The 22,160-nt window shown below is 36.0% G+C and overlaps 1 protein-coding gene across 1 annotated transcript in view; it reads right to left on the reverse strand.

Moving 5' to 3' along the window:
* TP63 (tumor protein p63) overlaps nucleotides 1-22,160 on the reverse strand; it is a 220,849-nt gene that overhangs the window by 128,981 nt on the left and 69,708 nt on the right. Inside the window, exons 2-3 of the mRNA XM_060010951.1 lie at nucleotides 11,563-11,691; nucleotides 10,666-10,798 (exon numbers count right to left, since the gene is read on the reverse strand). Coding sequence (XP_059866934.1) covers nucleotides 10,666-10,798; nucleotides 11,563-11,691 — 262 coding nt within the window. The remainder of the gene's footprint in view (nucleotides 1-10,665; nucleotides 10,799-11,562; nucleotides 11,692-22,160) is intronic.

Here is a 22,160-nt window from a genome sequence, read left to right on the forward strand (position 1 = left end):
GCGCTAATCCTAAGGTAAAGCTTGGAAATATACTTTGCATATCCCCCTTTTACCATCTCTTTCCTCACATGTTTTGTATTCTGATTAGGTCTACACACCCCACTCATAGATGCTCTATTCTCTAAGATGTCTTACTCATCTCCAGGCAAAACTACCATCCCTTTTGCACTTAAAAGTGTATCAAGAGGGATTATTTCATCTTCATTTGCAAATGACTGGAAACTCCTTTAGTCATGTAGACATATTTGCATTATTTAGAGAAGAGATTGTATAACCAAAATTGATTTCCACTTTATAGGCACTTTTGCACAGTTGGTGTGAGCGTAAATTGGAAAAATATAAAAACTCATGAAAAGAAATTTGATAATATGTATCCATAACACTGGTGTTCATACATTTTACTTAATAATTATACTTCTAAGCAGCTAGCACAATAGGGTTCTGTATGTACATATTCTTCTTTAGGTTTGACATAAATACACTATTATGTATAAAATAGATAGCTAGTGGGAACCTGCTGTACAGCACAGGGAGCTCAGCTCAGCACTCTGTGATGACCTAGATGGGTGGGATTGGGCGGGGCGTCCAAGAGGCAGGGAATGTATGTGGCTGGTTCCCTTTGTTGTGCAGCAGAGGCTAACACAACACTGTAGAGCAATTATACACCAAAAAAACCACTATGAGTAGAAAAACAGATAAATAAATCATTACATACCTATGTAATACCTATGTAGTGACATATAATAGTGATTAATGTTGTTTTGAAGATTAGTGAATAAGAGAAAAATGTTCACCATAGAATGAAAAGAAAAAGCAGGTTACAAAATTTATATACGACATGATCCAAATATGTCTTATAAAATCTATTTCTTTTAGGAAAACAACTGGAAAAAACCTAAAATTTTCATAATTATTATCATTAGGTAGGAATTCTATACACTTTTGATACTTACTTCTAAAATTCTTTTTAATAAGCGTGCATTGCTTTAATAATCAGAGCTGTCTTTTAATTTGTATTTTATTATAAAATGTAATGCGTATTCACCTATCTCACAAGAGTTGTTATGAAAATCAGCATAGGCAAGTAATAAAAAGATAATAATTTTCAATTGACTGTATATTTATACACCAGGAACTCTGAATGAAAACAAATCAGGTAATGAAAAAAAAATTCACAGTTCTCAAGGTTGATGATAGATATTATGTCCAATCATACAAAAGAGGAAGGAGAGACTCATAGAGATTATCAAGTTCACACAGCTAAAATTGGTAAAAACAGAATTCCAACTCTAGTATGTCTGACTATAAATCTCATGCTGTAATTCTAAAGTAAGTAATAAATTGTAAAGCCCTATATTAAATAGCAGGTAGTCAGTCATCAAAGTGAAAAAAAAAGTTGATCAAATCTGCCTGCACTAAACTCTAGTGGTTTTCTGGAAGACCAGAAAAGGGGGAGGTGGAGATGGGAAGAAGCAAGACACTTGGAAAGGAGCAAGGGAATGTATAGAAGTAAAAAAAGGAGGACAGTAGGGGTGGTGAGGGTGGCTCTGGAAGCCTAAAGGAGATCAAAGTAGGAAGTGAATAGAAGGAAAATGGAGAGCTTGATGTGAGCTCTTCATATTAGTGTCAGACTTAGAGTTGGGTAACATCGTGCGTTTCTGGTGCCTAAGAGACCAAGACACATAGAAAATTATTGCTACTTGTATGAAATAGCCTTTGCACTTTTTGAGCCAAGAGAAGACATGCAGGAAGGAAGATTTAGAATGTTTGCGTGACTCAGGTAGCAATGCTGTTACCCAGTCCCTTGCAACTTGACTGGAGTGACTTACTTAAAAACACTTTTTTCACAGGGTATGTGTCATATATATACATATATATATATAATTCTATAATGTTAGAAAATATCTAGATGTTCAAATTGAGTTATATGTGAGTCAATGTGTGTGCATGTGTGCACGTGTGTGTGCATGTGTGTGCGTGCACATGTGTGCATGTGCATGTGTGTGTGTAGAGACAGGGAGAGAGGAAAGAATGAGGGAGGCATGGAGGGAATGTTTATAACCTTTTGATCAATAAAAATTCAGCAAATTAAAGCTCTGACGTGGTTTATGGTCCTGCTTAGAAAATACAAGCATCTCTTTTTCTTTGAAAAAAATTCATTCTGATGAACAAAAGGATATTTGGAATTCCCTATTTTTTTCTGATAATATCCAGTCAGAACTGTAACTTTGTTACAAAGGAAGAACAATATCAATGATAAACATCATGTTCAATAAAACAGACTATTCTCTTGAGTTCTTTAAAATGCTTTTGACAGTTGAAAGTAAAAATTTTACCACTGTCTGAGGTAGCATTCAATGTACATAGATGTAATATATATGACAACTAAAACATCATGGGAAGGGTTATAATATCAATATTGTGGTAAGTTTTCTGCATTCTGTTTGAAGTGGTAAAATATTAATTCTCAATAGACTGTGAAAAATTATGAATATTTCAGTCTCTAGAGCAATCACTAAAAACTGTTTAAAGAGATATAGCCAGAACCAAAATAGAACAATTAAAATCAAATGCTAAAAATAGGTCAAATAATCTAAATGGCAGCAAAAAAAGGGAAACAGAAGAACAAAGGACAAAATAAGCTAAAAAATAAATGTTAGGTCAAAAAACTCCATATCAATAATTACATTAAATGTAGATGATGTAAATAAACCAATTGAAAGAGACTGTCAGAATGGATAAAACATGGTACAACTATCTACTGTTTAGAAGAAACTCAGTTCAAATATAATGATAAATACAGGTTAAAAGTAAAAGGATAGAGAAAAAAATTTACCACGCAAACATTAATCAAAAGAAAGTTAAAATGGCTATATTAATATAAATAAACACAAAGTAGACTTCAGAGTAAAGCACACTACCAAGAATAAAGACAAATATTATACAATGATAGAAAGAAGATGTAACAAACTTAAATATGATGCACCTGAAAACAAAACTTTCAAAAACATGAAGCAATAACTGACAGATTTGAAAGGAGAGACAAATCCATAAGTAGAGTTGAAGACTTCAACACTCTTCTCTCAATAGAGAGAAGTAATTGAGTGCTAGTAATCAATAGAATTAGTAGACAGAAAATAAGCAAGAATATAGAAGAACTGCATAACATCATAAACCAACTGGATATAATCGACATTTATAGAACACTGCACCCAGCGAAAACAGAATACACAGTCTTCTCAAGTGCCCATGGAACATTCACCAAAATAAACGATATTTTGTCTCATGAAACAAAGCATAACAAATTTAAAAAATTTGAAATTATGTTTTCTAATCATAATGAAATTAAAGTAGAAGTCAGTAATGGAGAGATAACAAAATATCTAAGCACTTGGATACTAAGCAACATGCTTGTAAATACACATAGGTCAAAGAAAAAATCTTAAGGGAAATTAGAAAATATTTTAAAGTGAACAAAAGTGAAAATGCAACATATCAAAATTTATGGGATGCAGCTAAAGCAGTGTTTAATGGAAATTTTATAAATGTAAATACTAACATTAGAAGAGAAGAAAGATCTCAACTCAGTAATATAAACACTCAATTGAAACAACTTAAAAGAGAAGAGCAAAATAAACCCAAAGAAGCAGAAGAAAGGAAATAAAATAAAACCAGAAATAATGAAGATAAAAACAGAAAGACAATACAAAATAACTGTAAAATTCAAAAGCTGAACTGGTTCTTTGAAAGATCGATGCAACTGATAAATCTCTAGCAAGACCGACAGAGAAACAGAGGACACAAGTTACCAATATTAGAAATGAAACAGGAGGATATTACAGATCCCACAGACATTAAAAGGGTAATAAGGGACTACACCAAACAATTTGACATACATAAATTTAAAAACTTTGATAAATTTAACCAGTTCCCCAAAACCCACAATTTATGAAAACTTACCCAAGATTGAATAGATCATCTCAATAGTCCTGTAACTATTAAAGACACTAAATTTATAATTAAAGAACTCCCCAGAAAGAAATATTCAGGCCCAGATGGTTTCACTAGCCAAAGTCGACCAAACATTTAACAAGAAATAATATCAATTCTACATAATCTTTATCAGAATATAAAGGATGCCTCACATAAAGCACAAATACAGAAATCACACTGAGGTTCATGAAAAATAGCATTGCCGAGATGAAAAAGACTACACATCATAATTACTAATACCATATCTCAATGGTGGGCTTAATCTTCATTTGCTTTAAACTGTAGTTTCCTCTTTATCACAGTCCAGAAACTTTTTTTGACCATGCTGCACAGCATGTGGGATATTAGTTCTCTGACCAGGGATCGAACTCAAGACCCCAGCAGTGGAAGTGAGGAGTCTTAACCATTGGAACACCAGAGAAGTCCCCCCAAACTTTAAAGTCTATAGAATTCTATCTGGTCATATCATTTTGGATATTATAAACAATGCTGCAATGAAGCCTTCATTGCTGTATGTTTGTGTGTGTGTGTTCGTACATATACTTATTTATATATTTTGGTTTTGTGGAAAAGACTTCTAAGAAGGGCACTTATAGACCAAAGGGTAAGTACATTTAACATTAAATAAATGAGAATGGGCAAACTGCCCACCAAATATACCAATTTATACTCCTACCAGAAGTAAAAAGGTTGACTGTTTCCCAACACTCTTACCAGTACTGGATATTATCAATAATTTAAACCTTTGCTGATCAAATAGATGATAAATAATCTTATTGTTTCAATTTTTTATTATTAGAGAAGTTGAACATTTTATATATGTTAAACATCTGTGAATTACTTATACTCTTTGCCAAAGGGGGAGATTCATCTTTCTCTTATTATTTTATTTTATTTTTTTTGGCTGGGCTGAGCAGCTTGCAGGATCTTAGTTCCCTGACGAGGAATTGAACCCACGCCCCCTGCAGTGGAAACATGGAGTCCTAACCACTGGATTGCCAGGGAATTCCCAGTTTTCAAGTGTTTAGTTTATTTGGGCAATTAAACCTTTGTCATGCGTTATAATTTTTTAAATTTATATTCTTTCTTTTCTATATACATTTCCCCTTACCCAAAATTTTCAGTCTTATCTTTTAAAACTTGTGAGCTTCACGTTATAGTTTTTTAATAAATTACTTTCATAATGGTTACCTAAACTTGAACTACTCTTTGCTTTCCTCTTTTTGATCAATTTGACTCATATTTCAAAGCCTAAATGAAAAGCACCTCCTCTGTAACATATTGCCAGTCTTACTCAGGCACAATAAACCATTTCTTTTTTATGTGCCTTAAAAAATACATACATTTGAGTACTTTTCAAAAGTAATTTTATACACACTTGACTTGCTGCTATATTATGGTCTTCTCAAGGCTAGAGACCATGATTTGTTCATCTGTATCACAAAGAACATAGCATACAGGAAAGTAAATTCTAAAGAAATGCCTGTGGCTAGATCTCGTCTATACAGTCTACTTGAAATCTTATATAATCTTGGGTCATAGAAGATACAGGGTATTATGCTAGGTGCTGTGACCTAAGTCTTTCCAAATACAAAAACACTGTTTTTTGGTAGGTACAGGTGAAGACCCTTCATTTATAACTGGTTGCTACAATAATAATTTACAAAAATGGATGGTTTTAGATAATTACCATGAAAATCCCTAGGGAAAAACCCAATTCAACTAAATAGGGCTTCCTTCAAAGTACAAAGAATAAAGAAATACAAAAGTAAGCGTTATATAGTTTCCATCCATCATTCCAGGAAAACATTTAAGTGTTAATATCATCGTCCGCCTCTTAAGGACATGACAGGCATGCTTAGACAGCTTATAAATAAGGCAAAGCTGAGATATAAAGTAATACATTAGACCGCAGAATCAAGAAACAGTAAGGATCTTGGAAACATAGCCTAAATTGTAACATTTTTTGAGAAATCTTGTTCACCTCCATTTGCTAATCCAATGTAGTTTATTCTTCAGTGACACTAAAATCATCCTAATGATGGGGGCACACACATTCCTTGCAATTCATACTCCCTGTGTTCATAATCAGAGCAAAACATTAGGACTCCACTTCATGACTAGTTCTTAAGGTGAAGGTTGTTTCAAAAATCAATAAAAATGGGATGACATTCTCAATTTTAAGATTTTTGTCCTTAATAATCTGACAAGTCATTTCAAGTCCACAGATTCATATTTCTTGCATAGTGAAAGAATGCTTGGCAGGGATCCCAATTTTTTTTTTATTATATGCAAGAGGAAGGTAATTTATGTGCAGAGATTTGGAACTATTTAGCTATTAACCTATACACAGAAAAGTGAAAATATGCTACCAAGTAATGGAAGAAAAGAGCCTCATACCAGTTGCAGCAGCTCTCAGTTTAGAAGGACTTAGGAATCTCAGAGGTTCCTAGTTCTTATTTTCCAAACCAGAACACCAGTTATTACACCCTGAGCTAGTCCACTATTTTGCCATTCCTGTTGCTTAGGACTATCATTGTTATCTAGTCTCACCCATGTGGCCTCCTCACATGGACATCTATGAGGATGTTGGAATGGTCCTAAGACAAGGGAAAACCCAGGATTCATATAGAACTATACTTTAACAGCAATGTCTCAGTTTTATGGCAATGAAAACAGACCAGCCACAGACAGGCAAGTTTATTTTTTAAGTTCAGTCTCACTCCACTTGTACACTCCTTTCAATGCAGTTGTTCCCAAGTGATGTATTTTGTTTCCCCTACTGGCAAAACCCCATTTCATTTTGTTTTCCAGCTTTTCCTGAATCACTTCAATCCCTTGCTCCTTGCAAATATTTCTATCCTGCTCTTATTTCCTGATTTCTTGTTACCCTCGATCTGACATACAATTTCAAGTTCCAAGTTGCTAGTAAGTGATGGTAGAACTCTGTTCCATCATTCCTAGTTAGCAGTGGTGTCCTGTGCGTCTCCAGAGGAGGGAAAGGTGTGGTGACTCTCTCATGACGGAGGCACGGAGGTTTACCCACACAGATAAACCTCTGTGTTTTTCATAGAAAAAGAGGTACTCAAGAAGAAATAGAGGTCAAGTTCCTCTCAAATACAATACCTTAGAGAAAGATTGAGAAGAGAAAAGATTGTGCCCAGTAAGGTGGACAAAATACTGACACTGCTGCTGACTACACATGTCATCCTAGAAAAGTTTTTTAACCCCCTTTTTTAATTTATTAATTTATAAAAAAAGGATAATAAGTGCTACCTCACAAAGTTCCGGGAAAGATTAAATAAAATATCAGACGTGTTAATCAACATCCAATAATGAAGCCTAAGAAAGCCATAGCTTCGAAAATTTGTAATTCAGACATCCAAGAGGAAAATTTAGATCAATTTCAAATTGAATACTCTCAGTTTCAATCAGGCCACTGCTCTTATGAGCATAAGTAAAAATCAATTCCAAAAGAATCAACATCAAGTGTATATATTCATAGCTGATGCTCAGGAAAAATTTTGAATACCTATGAATAATCGTCTTAAATATTTCTTAAATAATAATAACCTAAAAAACCACAAGGCAGTGCATTCTTAGCTAACCAAGATACTTATCACAAGAGCAATTATATCTATGAATTTTCTTGGCTTTCTCTCCTTCATTCTTACCCTCTTCTAAGATCATTGTATAACTTAGCTGACACTTTCTCAGATACTCCACTAGGTTTTCTCCAAAGATTCCTTTAGCTATTTTGTAAAAGCACCAAAATGAACTTTAAATGACTGAAGTTTTAGAACTCAAATGGCAAATCAGGGTACTTTCAAGCAGAACCGGGGAAACAATGGAGGTAAAGAAAAAGCATAACACTTTTTATACTGACCCACTATAATCAAAAGGGAAGGAATACATGAGGAGGACAGGACAGGAAGTTTTGCTGCTGTGAATGTTGAAGCAGAGAATGGTCCCCTGATTGGTGATATTCTAGAGCTGTGCTACCCAATAAACTACCAACTAGCCACATGAAACAATGTAAATTTAAATTAACTAAAGTTACAGTTAAGTCCCTCATTTGCACTAGCCACATTTCAGATGTCCAAAGGAGCCATGTGGCTAGTGGCTACTGTGTTGAACAATAGGAATATAGGACATTTCCACTGTTGAAAAAAAAATTCTTTTGAATAGGACTGTTTTAAAGAGAACATTTTGACTTTTTAGACAAGTCTCATTCTTATGACTTCAAATTCCTGGACTTTCTTGGTGGTCCAGTGGTTAAGACTTTGCGTTCCCAATACAGGGGGTCCGGGTTCAGTCCCTGGTCAGGGAACTAAGATCCCACATACCACAACTAAGCCCGTGCGCTGCAACTACTGAGCCCATGTGTTCTAGAGCCCATGTGCCACAACTAGAAAAGCCTGTGAGCCACAACGAAGAGCCCGCAAGCAGCAACGAAGACCCAGTGCAGCCAAAATAAATAAATAAATAAATAATTTTAAAAAATTCCTGAGGTCCTACTATGGGCCAAACATGGTAACAAATACTGGGCATGACAAAATATGGTCCCTGTCCCCTTTAGAGACAGAGAAAGAAACAACTATAATATTGTGACATAAGTAATATGATTAAAAATATACCTAGGTTTCTTCAGAGGAATAGTCTCTAATTTAGGCTGGTAGAGAACAGTGATATGGAATCTTTTTCTAGAGAAGGTAAGGCAAGCTTGGTGTTGAGGGATGGATAGGGATTGGCTAGATAGGAGAAAAAAAATGAGATGTTCTCAAGGAGAAAATGTCTAATAAAACAAAGAAGAAACAACATGGAACATTAAGAAACCACATGGTTCAGTATGTGAAAAGATAATAAGAAGAAGAACTGTAAATAAAAAGTCTTGATTCTGCATTTTAAACTAAATAACTTGGTTTGCTTTTATGAGAAACAGAAAATCCCTGCTTGGAGAGAATATAAAAAGATAGGTAGCACCAGCCTAGGAAAACCTGTTAGCTTAGGAGGTGATATTATTAAATGAATTGGGGATATCTTAATTTCTAAGTCACTGTCAAATCAGAATTTATATATTTATAAATATTTATATTTAATTATCACACATTCCAAGGGCTTGCATTACCTGCCCCTTGGATTTATCTGTCAGTTTCCTTCTACTAGCTCAAGGATAATTGAGACTCGTATCCATATTAAGATGGAAGGGGCCAATGAAGAAATGTATTTTTCACTTATCAATTTGGTGACAAAATATCAGTGTATTTGAAAAGTTGCAATTTCTATTTTTGGTTGTGTCCTGTCCTCTTCCCCCACTTCCCCTTCTCCCAGTATTAAAAAGTACAATCTATATTAAAGAGTATATAGTGAGAATTCCAGGAAAATCTTACATCAGACCAGAGAGGCAAGGCACACCAAAACATCTTTCATCTGTACCATCTTTCAAATAAAGTAATTTGGTGACCACCCCCTCCCCCCACAAAAGAAAGTCATACCACTTTATAAAGTGCTCTCTTTAATCACATCAGCAGACACTCTGACACCCCACCCTCTTTCTAGCTCCTTTCGTTTCTATTTTTCTACAAATTTTTGTATTTTTATAGAAAACGCAGGAGGGCTTATGTGGTGAATGAATGATTAAAAAAAAGAAAAGAAAACCCACCGGTTAGCATGATGGACTGCACAAATACAAGAAATTTCATCTAAACGCCTCAGAAAAATGTTTTACTATCCTTAACCCGTACACTCCTTAGCTGCCTGGGAGGTGTATGCATGTAAGATTTTGCCACTTTATAGAGGAAAAACTGAGGTCTAAGGTCATGAGGGACTCAGTGGTAAAGTCAGAAAAAAAGCCTATTTTATATATTAGTTAGCTTCTTTCCTCTTACTCCATTACTTGAATCTGTGTGTTTGCGTACAATTTACCTCATCCCCTGTCATTAAAGAAGGATAATTCTATGAGAGAGTCAGTTTGCCATAGTGGAAAGTACTTTGTATACAATTCAGATCTTGGCTTTGGTTCTGACTGTCTCCACCCACTGTAAAACATTGGGCTGGCACCATCTGCTCTAAGTTGGGATAGACATGAAGAGCAATTTAGATAAAGAATGCAAGGAGGGCTTCCCTGGTGGCGCAGTGGTTGAGGATCTGCCTGCCGATGCAGGGGACACGGGTTCGAGCCCTGGTCTTGGAAGATCCCACATGCCGCGGAGCAACTGGGCTCGTGAGCCACAACTACTGAGCCTGCGCGTCTGGAGCCTGTGCTCCGCAACAAGAGAGGCCACGATAGTGAGAGGCCCATGCACCGCGATGAAGAGTGGTCCCCGCTTGCCACAACTGGAGAAAGCCCTCGCACAGAAACAAAGACCCAACACAGCCAAAAATAAATAAATAAACCAATGAACCGACGTTAAAAAAAAAAAAAAAAGAATGCAAGGAATTATCTCCAACCCCCTTCCCCATACCAGTGGAAACGTATGCATCATGAAAAGTTGAAGCAGACCCAGATCCCACAGCTCCTAATTATTTTTCTGCTAACCACATTGACTAGCTTTCCAAAGGCCTTGCCCATTCAGAGCCACCTGCCTTTTCATGTGCCATGAAAGAGACAGGTATAACAGAGATGTGGATTGCATGGCCCACAGATTTAAAGGGGAAGCCCATGCCACTCACCCACATGGGGTCACTGAGGTCTGAGTCCTGCATGCGAATACAGTCCATGCTAATCTCGATCTTGTTTGTTGCACCATTTTCTGATGGTTCATCCACAAAGTTCAAGTCAATGGGCTGAACTGAACAGATGGGCCTACCATAAAGGAAAACAAAAGTGTGTTAAGTGTGGAAAGGGACTAAAACACACTCATTCAGTCGGTAACAATGAGCTCTATTTGCTTTAAAGTTGGCAAGGCTTGTTGATTGGAGTCAAAAACCCTAGGATTGAATCCTGGCTCAACCAATTACCAGATGTGAAATCTCTGGCATTCCAAATCGAAGCCCTATTTGTAAAATGGGAGTCATGATCCTTGCCCTCATCAAAGAACTGCTAGGTGGAACACAGAATAGAAGGAAAGTATCAGGGACATACCCTAACCTTTTGGGTCCCCAATGCTCTGATATTGTTTCATCTTTCCCTTAATTTACTCACATCTCCAAACATGATCTTAAGAAGGAGATCTTTTCCTAGCAAGGCATACAGACCAACAAAATTTAGTGTTTTATTTTCTCAGAGGGTATTTGCAACGTAACAGTAAATGAGAATCTTTAAGCCAAAGGAACAAATTTGAGTATCAGAGAGTCATTGGGGAAGTTATTTTGGGTTAGGTAGGAGAGGCTTCTGATCCTCCACAATTATACCACCTTAGAACAATAATGATCTTTTGGTGCTGGAAATTGAATAAATCTCCACTGAATTTTGAGCACAGAGATACTATTGCAGGGAATATTTTTTTTCCCAACAACATTAACTGATTTTTATTGATTCTAGAAACATGCCCTAGTAAGCAATACTTCGACCATCCACAGTTACCTGTTTATAATAGTTCAACAGTTTTTTGCTTATCTGATACTTACTGTTCCAGAAAATCCCAGATGTGCTGGAAAACCTCTGGACTGAGGAATTCACTTGTCTGTGTGCTCTGGGACATAGTGGATCGGTAATAACTTTCTTTCCAAGAGAAATGGGCTGGGGTTTCTACGAACCTTAAAAGGACAAAAATGAAACTAGGATTATAGTTTCTGTACTTAGGATACTGGATATTAAAATTAAAGTATAGTCAATGAAAAAAATCAAGTGAATCTTCAAAATCATGCAGGGATACACAGTAAATTTTACAAGTTACACGACCAGTGTTTCTTTAGGCAGTGGCAAGGATCTCATTTTGCCATAAAATCAGGCAATCAAGTCTTCTATCAAAGCTCTTCATTCTTAAATAATAATGTTGCTACACTCTGCACCTCCACTATCCATCTACGTTCTGCCGATTTCAGAAAGAAAATAAACATTCCCTCATTAAGTCTGACAGCGAGTCTGACCTATTATTAAATCCGTTTCATAAATGTCTCAACTGATTATCTGCCCATTCAGCCTCCAGCAGGTAAAAAGTAAAATCAGAAAATGAAAATGAGTTCAGAAAACTTAAATTTCACCCTCAGATACAGAAGAAATATAATGCATATAAACTTAGTTTGTAAACTGTAAAAGGGTTGTGTAGATAATGGTGTTGTTATCACTATTAACAATATTAATGTGTGAATAATAACAAAAAACAAGATAAAAAAAATTTCACCCTCAGCATAATCACCCCCCTCATAACTACCATCTTAGCATCAGGCCCAGGGACAATAAACTCAAACCTCTAGATCCAGTTTTTTTTAATCACCTGTTACATATCTTAATGTGTGTGGGGGTGGTTTTTAACCGGAGTATACAGTTCAAAACCGGACTATACAGTTCAAAACTTTCACGTCAGACCAAGGGATAAGCGAACATCTGAATAGATTGCAAATGAAAGGTATTTCTGTTTGTTTCATTTTGTTGTAGGATCCTCAAGTTTGCCTTTACTTAAAATAAAACATTAACCTTGCTCCCTGTACCTGTGAAAGAAAACACGAGCTTTCTCAGGAGACGCCTTCTCCAGATCTGCATTTTATGTGCATATCTCATCTTAGGATGTGATTCACTGTGATTATCGGTAGACTAATTTTACTCCAGGATGAAATTAGCTAAGCTCTTAATCATTACTGTTATTATTATAGAGAGTTAAATAAACAGTGTAATAGGATAGTCAATCACCTTAAATTTGCAAATGAATGATCTGGTCTAGTTACATAATAGAAGATAATAGCATTGGATTTATTGTTGATGATTTTTAAGCTATATGGAGATGCACATTCATTTACTAAAGTCAGATATATAGAGAACATCTATTATTTGCCAAGAAGATAATGGGCACTGGAGATAAAAAGTGAATAAGACTATGTCACCTTCTAGAAGGTCCTGGTAGAGAAGGTAAAGCAGGAAAACAAATCCCTACTAAACGTATTAAAAGTGTGCATAATATTATAAAAGCACAATGATGAAATATATCATCTCATCTGATGGATCAAGGAAAGAGCCCTAAATGATGAGAAGAAATCAGTCAGGCCAGATAAGGACTAATGGTGCAGAGTGATCAGTTTATGGTACTGTTAGCACAGTGTAAAAATTTGGGGCAGAGAATGCCAGGAGATAAAGCTGGAGAGGGAAGTAGAAATTTATGTGATATGTTTTTTAAAAAGCTTAAATATTTCAATACGCCTAGTGAGCATTGAAGAATTTTTTGTAAGATATTTTAAATGAACTTTCTATTTAGAAATAATTGTAGATTCACATGCAGTTGTAATAAAAAATATAGAGATTATCCATGTCCCAGTTATCCAGTTTTCCCCGATGGGAAGTAACATCTTGCAAAACTATCATATAATAGCTTGCAAAACTATCATATAATATCAGAATCAGAATATTAACATTGATATAATCTACTGATCTTTTTCAGAAATTCCCAGTTTTATTGTACTTTACTGTGTGTGTGTCTATGTGTGTGTGTATTTATTTGTATATAATTTTTTATCACATATGTAGGTTAGTGTATCCATCCTTACAGTATTAAAGGATTTGAAGCATTAGATTGAAATAGGATATGTCTTACATTGATAAATCCAGAAGTTGTATAGAGGAAGGATTTATAGCTTATTGGTTTATGGGTAAAGTTATTTAGGAGGTTGTTGCACAAGTCCAGGTAAGACAATAGGATGATAAAAGTGGGGATGGAAAAGATGGAGAAAATTTTAATTATTAGTGAAAAGGTTGTCAGATATTGTTTATGTTACTGACAGAAGAAGAAGGAAGAGTAGAGTCAAGGATGACTTCAAGTTTCCAGCTTTCTTGGACTGAGTGGTTGATGATTCCACTAACTAAATCAGTAAACACAGTTGGAAGATCCAGCTTGGAAAGAAAGGAGCGATGATGAGATCCATCTTAGCATGTTAAGTTTGAAGGACCAATGGGATATACAAAAAGTGAAGCAGACAGTTGAATAAACTTTAAACTCTGGGGAGAGAAATGGGCTAGAAGTTTAGAAACAGAAATCTTCATCATAGGGTGAAAATAAATCCATGAGAGTGAATACAATGACCTTTGCAGAGCAGGTGCAATGAGGAATGAGAAGGTTTGCCTTGTAGAATTGGAAACAAGAGTGGGCTATCAGAGTTTATGATGTCCCTGATGGGCACATCTAGAAAATCTGTCTATAATTAGAAAAGCACCTGAAAATCCAATATCTTTAAATTGAAAGGGTAAATTAATTTTCTTTGTTTCTTTTTTTGGAGTTGGAACCCAGACTTGGTTTATACACTCCCAACTAGTGAGTAGAAAGGAAATAAAATTTAATAGATCTAATACTGACTGACAGTTAAGAAGATTTCTCCCATAGATGGTACTTTTGAATATGTTAGATTTACATTAAAATTTTTCTTCAAATAAAATAGGAGAAGGAAGTGGGGAGAATAAAAGTAAAAACAATTCCTAACCAGTGACAAAAATGGAGGTGAACAAATATATGAATTTTTCAAACTCCAAAAAGTAAACAAACTGTCATATGGATTGTCATGTACATGGACCCATAAGCATGTCCCTAATATCCAAAGACCTTAACACTATGACTGGTAGCCTGACAGCCAGGTGAGCACTAGAAGGTGAACTCAGCAACGTGAAGTAGATTCTCAGTAACAGTGATGTTCAGTATGTGACATTCAATACAAAAAAGGAGAATTTTTTCTTAAAGTTGGCAGAAACATAGGTGTAATTTCTAAGAGATTGACAGTTAACATAACCTAGATCTTAAGTAACAGGCAGTATGGGGCTGATTCAAAAAGAAAGAAGGATCTTAGATGGAAGTAGACACTGTCACTTTCCTCTAAAGCAAAAGAGAGAAAAATACTGTTGGCTCCATAGTCACTTAGTGTTTCTACTTCTTTCACTATTTCTACATGGAAGTTCTGGTTTCTTTTTGTGTTTACTCTGCTATTTCTTTGTTTCATATTTTCCCTCTAGTTTCTCTTTGACTTCTAAAAGACCTTCCCTGTATCTCTGATGTCACCATTAACCAGCTCCAACACCTTGGAAATACCCCTCAGCTCTGTGAGCTTCAGTTTCCTTGAATGTGACATAAGGATCATCATCTCTACTCCACTGCCTTTCAAATGCCTACCCAATCCTCAGTGCTCTCCTGCCCACAACGTATTTCCTGGTTGCTTATTTGAAATATAATCTTGTTTCTTTAAATTTTCTTGGCCTCTTGTTGGATCTAGGCAATGCTAGCTTTTTTGCTTGTGTTACAATTACTATAGAGTATTTTAAGTAATTCAGGGCTAAGCCTATATCTCCCATCTTTGCATTTCTTGCAGTTTGATAGTTCCTTGAGGTTAGAGTGGAAGGAACATGGGTTTTGGAGTGAGACAGACTTGGATTCAAATCTCAGGTTACCGTTGGCATTCTATGAGGCCATTCCCAAGTTATTTAATGTTTTTGTACCTTACTTTTTTCAACTATGCTTCCTTCACAGGGTGGTTGAAAGCCTTACTTGAAAGGTTTACTTAAAGAAAATGTATTATACATTTTCACATTTACACAATCAGTACATTGGTTCTATTAGGTCAAATACTATATAATTTGTATCCAGGCAATACTTAACTGAATTGAGCTAATTAAATAGTGTATTTGAAAAGTCTGCAAAAAAAAAGTTGCAAAAGTGTCACACAGAAGTAATTACATTAAACCAGAATTATCCCTCATTTCAATCCAGTTCAAACCTTTCATCCTGTTATCTGTGTCCTTGGACCAAAACAATGCCCCCATCACCTCTCAGTTTCTCCTAGATCACCTTTGTCTCAGGCTTGCTACATTAAACTGGGCAACTTCCTGCCCCAGGGCCTCAGGCATCAAGAGGGCTTTATAACAAAAGATGGGGGTGGGCTGTGGGATAGGCTGGTGGTTATCAAATTGTGTTTCATGACACCCTAGGTGCCTCAGTGTATTCACCAGATGTAAAGACATGGCCATACTGGTAGATCTCCTCTCTCCTTAACACCATGAAGTCTGTCTTTTGCCTGTCTTAGGTGTATTAGGGCTCTGAGCAAGATTTCATTTGAAGAAAGGGTTCTGTTAAAAAAAACAAATCAGTGGTCTAGCCTTGAGGATCTTCAAGGTCTCTTCTTTGCAAACCCATTATTGATTTCCATTTCTGAATAAATATGTAAATCATTTTTGAGAGAAAGGAAGGAAAGTGATCCGTTGGTGTCATAGGGCAGGAAGAATGAGGTAAAGTCCTACCTATCTTCCAACATTTTGCCTTTGGGTGAATCTCAGTATCAATTCACTCATAGACCAATCACTGTTCAAGTGGTTTCATTAAACCAGCCGCATAGCACAGGGAGATCAGCTAGGTGCTCTGTGACCACCTAGAGGGGTGGGATAGGGAGGGTGGGAGGGAGATGCAAGAGGGAGGAGATATGGGGATATATGTATATGTATAGCTGATTCACTTTGTTATAAAGCAGAAACTAACACACCATTGTAAAGCAATTATACTCCAATAAAGATGTTTAAAAAAAAAAAGTCACACCCAAAGACAGCAAGCCTTAAGTCTTTTTTTTTTCTTTTCAGCTTGTTTTTCCTGGAAAATAAAGAGGAAGGAAGGAAGGAAGGAAGGAAGGAAGAAAGAAAGAAAGGTCCTACTGTGTAGAAATGACCTGAAAACACCAAGGGGTATCTGATAACAGCCTGTATTCCCTCTCACTTCTCCTGTTCTTTCCTAAAAGTCATCACTGGAGTCTGTCTAACATTTAGGTTCTTTCAGCTCTCCTGAAAAGTCTCCAAATCTCTAAAATTTCAAAGTTCAAAACAACCTTAGTGTTATAGATGGATTTTAGAATGAATAGATCTCAAAGACCATCCAGCGCAGTTTTTCATATATATATGAAAATATATATATATATAATAAATACATCATATATTATATGTGTATATATAATATATGGAAAAGCTGAAATCTGAAAAGAAATCAGTTCATTCTGCTATGTTATACTCAACATCGGTCTTTATTCACAGTCCAGTAAGAATAAATTTATGTATCAGATGTTAATTCTCATCATGAATTACCCAACCCAGCTTCTTGCAGCAGTTCCCATTAGTTTTTCTGAATATTTAAAGCCTCCTTAGTTCCCTTTAGATCATCCAAACTTAAAGTTATAAAACTAGGAAATATACTGGATTCTAGACAAACATCCCCTAATTCACTTAATGAAATAAAACAGCAGTTAGTAGCGATGCAGATGAGAAGAACATGGGCTGTTCCTAGATTTCCTGACTCAAAGGTCCCCTTGACTGGGTGTCAGCTGTTCTGCTAGAGAGAGAATCTGGCACCAGAAATCTCCATGAGAACAGACCTGGAGGGGCCGCCTCACCAACTGCTCTCACAGGTGGGAAGATGGGGTCACACATGAGTTTAAATCTTCGAGGACCTCATAGAATGTCAATGTTGGCTGTGATCTCAGAGTCTGTCTAGTCTTGCTCCCTTATTTCATAAGGAAACTGAGGTCTAGACCTGAAGAACTTACCCTAGGATCCACTGTTGTGCTGGAGTACTGGCTAATGAAAGCAGACTGCTAAATTTTCTGGAATTTTCCTAGCTAGTTGTTAAACACAATTATTATTATTATTTATTATAAAATATTAAACTTAAATAATTTAGAAAAACAAAGATAACAAATACTCAAAACTGATCACTTCCTAATTATTTTACCATTATCTCTGTTCCTGAAATACATTTAAAAAAATAATGTAGTGAAATTGCTCAGATTTTTAAAAAATAATAAAATTTTCTGTAAAAATTTGTTGCTGCCCTTCTTTAATACTGTATCTCAAGTAAAGGTTTATGTGCAAATGATTCAACAATATATATATTGAGTATCTATTATGTAGGGAATGAATGAGATGTTACTTTTTTGAAAGCTTTTCATAGTTTAGTGTTGGAAATAAAACACCTTCAATGTTTGTCTAATTTTTACCTTTTGTGCTCCAACTCCTAATTTCCCACTGGACTACGGCCTTCCCAAGGACAGGAAAGCCAGACTAGGTCATTCATTTTGGCTTGTGCTCTACTCGCTTGGTGACTAGCAGGAAAGAACTACCACTGGTTGTGCCAGGATTTCACTTCATAGGCCCTGCTTTTCCAGTTTACATATGACCATCTTTAGGCTCAGAGAGGATAAGGAAGTTGTTCAAGGTCTCTCAGCTAGTGATAGAGCTGGAATTTAAATTTAGGATTGTATAACTTCAAAGTTCATTCTTAAATAAATTACATATATGACTTCTAATTTTCATTCACAATATGAAGGTTTTTTCACAGTTAGAATGTTTCTTTTCTATAAGGGAACAAAATAGCCTACTAATTCTGTTTCATCACAATAATTATCCTTCACACTCAAAATAAGTAAGAAATGGTGTGGGAAAATTAGTACTAATCCGTGAGTGATATTAGAGAATATCCAGCCTTTCTGCAGATTTTCCATCTTGCCAGGAGTAGCTGACAAATGTAGTGTAAGAAAAGACAGCTGAGGTCTCTGTTGCCCACCATCGGGACTAGAGTACTCAGATACTCTGGGAATGTCCCCAGTTCTCAGATAAATGTTGTTAAAAACTCTGAACATGGGGAAAGGGGGAGGAGGGATACATTGGGAGATTGGGATTGACATATACACACTACTATATATAAAAATAGATAACTAATAAGAACCTACTGTATAGCCCAGGAAACTCTACTCCATACTCTGTAATGACCTATATGGCAAAAGAATCTTAAAAAGAGTGGAGATATGTATCTATGTATAACTGATTCACTTTGCTGTACAGCAGAAACTAACACAACATTGTAAATCAACTATACTCCAATAAAAATTAATTTAAAAAAACCTCTGAACATGGCTTCTCATTCTTTCTTCCAACCTTACTTCCATCCATCCATCCAATCGATCAACCCATCAAATTATGTCTTAAGTTTGTGTTACCAACCTCTCTGGATCTTTTCCAGAGCAAGTCTTCTGGTTGGCCTCAACAGCGTTCTAAATCACACAATTTCTTTTATATTTTTTGTTCAGAAACATTCCCATAGTTTCAGTTTACTCTGCTATTATTATCACTATCATTAATAATTGTCATGCTTAATTTTAAGGATGGTGAAGAACACCCAGATGTCTTTTAGTAAACTGCCTCTTTATTGTACCCAGCAGTGCCCAAGAGCCCTGGAGGAGTAAATTTATTCAAATACTTGAGATGAATCCACCTTCAGGAAGTCACTCACATAATCTAAATCAGGCCCATTAAGAATTTTTTTTTGTTGGATGGAAATCTTTTCTTTTCAGCTTCATGTTGAAAAATGATTGGTCTCTTCCTCATCTATTCACCCCAAAGTCAAACCTATATCCCAGCTTCACTTTTGGCAAACAAAATTTAAATGAGTAAGGAGAAAGTGGGGAGGGGGGTAATTTAGGAGCTTGGGATTAACATATACACACTACTAAATATAAAACAGATAACCAACAAGGACCTCCTGTATAGTACAGAGAACTCTACTCAATATCTTGGATTATTCTATAAGTGAAAAGACTCTGAAAAAGAATATACTATATATATATATGAATCATTTTGCAGTACACCTGAAACACAATATTGTAGATCAATTAAGAAAAAACGGAAAAAAACCTAACAAAAAAAATTCAATGGGTAAATTGCTTTTAGAGCATATCTTATGCCTTAACATTTTTGATTTGTCACAATTTAAACAACAAAGTAACATAACCAAGGAATTCCTTTTTATATCATATTACTGAACTGATAAACTTAATTCTTAAGAAACTCTCTTTTGTATTTTTCAACATTCATTTCTTCTCCTTTCTACCATAGTTAATTAACCACCCTTTCATCTTCAGAAGACTTTTCTCTTCTCATCGCTACCTGTCTGAAGACCTGATTGCTCACAGCTCGTTTTTCTTAGAATTCTTTACTGAGCACCCCAGGCCCCAAATTCTCTCATCAAAGTCTGTATATCTAGTGTCAATCACCAGTTTTTAATTCTGAGGTGAATTCTTCCTCTCTTAAGAACCATATCCTCTAAGATTCATATTTTGTGCCCCACTCTTTGTCCTAAGCATTTGCAGCCTTAAAGGTAAGATTTCTCTGACTTATAGCCCCCTTCTCTCACACTCCCAATTCCCACTGAACCTTCTTCCTGCCTTCATTTCTTTTGTCCGAATTCTCTCCTAACCTATGTATGATCATCTGTTTAGACCAACAGCATTTTCATCAGGTTACATTTCCCTAACTCAGAATTTATAGTCTCTCATCTTTGTGCCCTGAACAAAACCCAATCAGACCTTGCCCCTCATATCCTTTATTCCTTTGGGCTGAACCCCTTTGGCAAATCATTCATCCAGCTGTATCCTACATGTTAGTTTTCAGCCAGGAGCCTTTGCAAATTACAACCTCTTATACTCCACTATATTCCCCCAAGCTTTATTATTTACATTTGCCAACACCCAGTACAAAACTCAGCTCAGAAGGGCTACTGAAACAGACTGAATGTCTGTGTCCATCCCAAAATTCATATGTTGAAACTCAATCCCCAATGTGATTGTATTTGGAGGTGGGGTCATTGAGAGGTGATTAGGTAATGATGGTAGAGTCGTCATGAATGGGATTAGTATTCTTATAAAAGGGGCTCCAAGAGACTTCTCCTGCTCCTTTCACCATGTTAATTTTCAGAGGCATGACAGCCATCTATGATCTAGGAAGTGAGACCTCATCAGACACTGAATCTGCTGGTGCCTTGATCTTGGACTTCCCAGCTTCCAGAACTGTGAGGAATAAATTTCTGTTGTTGATAAGCCATCCAGTTGGTGGTATTTTGTTATAGCAACCCAAATGGATTCATAGAACTACAATTTTTTGTTGTTTTCTGTTTGAGTTCATTTCCTCAATTTGGCGTGCTTCAAGTATTTTTGTCCTTAGTCCATTCTATTGTAATTTACTCATGTTGAAATGGTATTGCCCCAACTAACAAGTGAGGAAGTGGAAGTCAAGAACGATATTTTTAATCTCCTGGTTCTTACAACAACAACAACAACAGAATAGGAAAGGACTTTACTTATCATGTATACTTTATAAATGAGGACTCAGGGGATTTTATTGATAGTCCCACAGGATGTCCATAGGGCCTTAGTGCTAAGCCCCAGCCTTCCTGGATCCCACCGCAATGCTCTGCAGAAAGAAAGTGTACATTTAAAAGTTTTCACCAGCTGAGCTGTCTCTCTAAATCCATGAACTTAAAAAAATGTTATTGTCATGCATCACTCTCCTATAATAAATTTATCACTTAATACTCTGATCAACTCAACCTGAAATCTGGCATCTGGTAGAAGATCATGATAAGGGAGACTTGAGTCCACCTTACTTATAATATCATTTTTAACATTATAGCATGCAAATATAGACACATGCATGCTTACACACAGGCATTTACCTATAAACCGCCCCCAAATTAGAATTTAGGAGATATTTGAATAGATGCAATAACCATGACATCAGGTTTTGGATATGTTATGGTTTTGCACTAATGTGAAGTCCAGATGGGAAGTTCATGTAACATCCATGGCTCAGACATATGAGCACAGAGTTCTGGAAGGACTATGGGGAAATGGAAATCAGAGGAGTTTTCTTAGGATTGAGGAATGTACTGGATTGAATTTAGACAAATAAATGAACCCAAGAAAATGCTTCACTCTCTACACACTTCTTCTATATATTTTTTAGATCATTTATCTGCAATTGTATTATGTATTTATTGGACTATTGTCAGTCCTCCATCAGAATGCAAAGTCAGTGGGAGCAGATTGCCTTGTTCACTGCTGCATCCCAGGACCTAGCACTGCACCTGGAAATACAGGTTTCCCCTGCTTTCTGAAAGTACCTCATCCCTATGAAACCTTTCATAAGTCGAACTGGCATAAAGCAAAGAGCAATCCCTGCTTTCTGAAAGTTCCTGTTATGTCGCTTCGCTCTCACTAAAGAACTACAT

Source organism: Delphinus delphis, chromosome 4 (genome assembly GCF_949987515.2).
Source record: "Delphinus delphis chromosome 4, mDelDel1.2, whole genome shotgun sequence".
In the NCBI taxonomy this organism is placed as follows: Eukaryota; Metazoa; Chordata; class Mammalia; order Artiodactyla; family Delphinidae; genus Delphinus; species Delphinus delphis.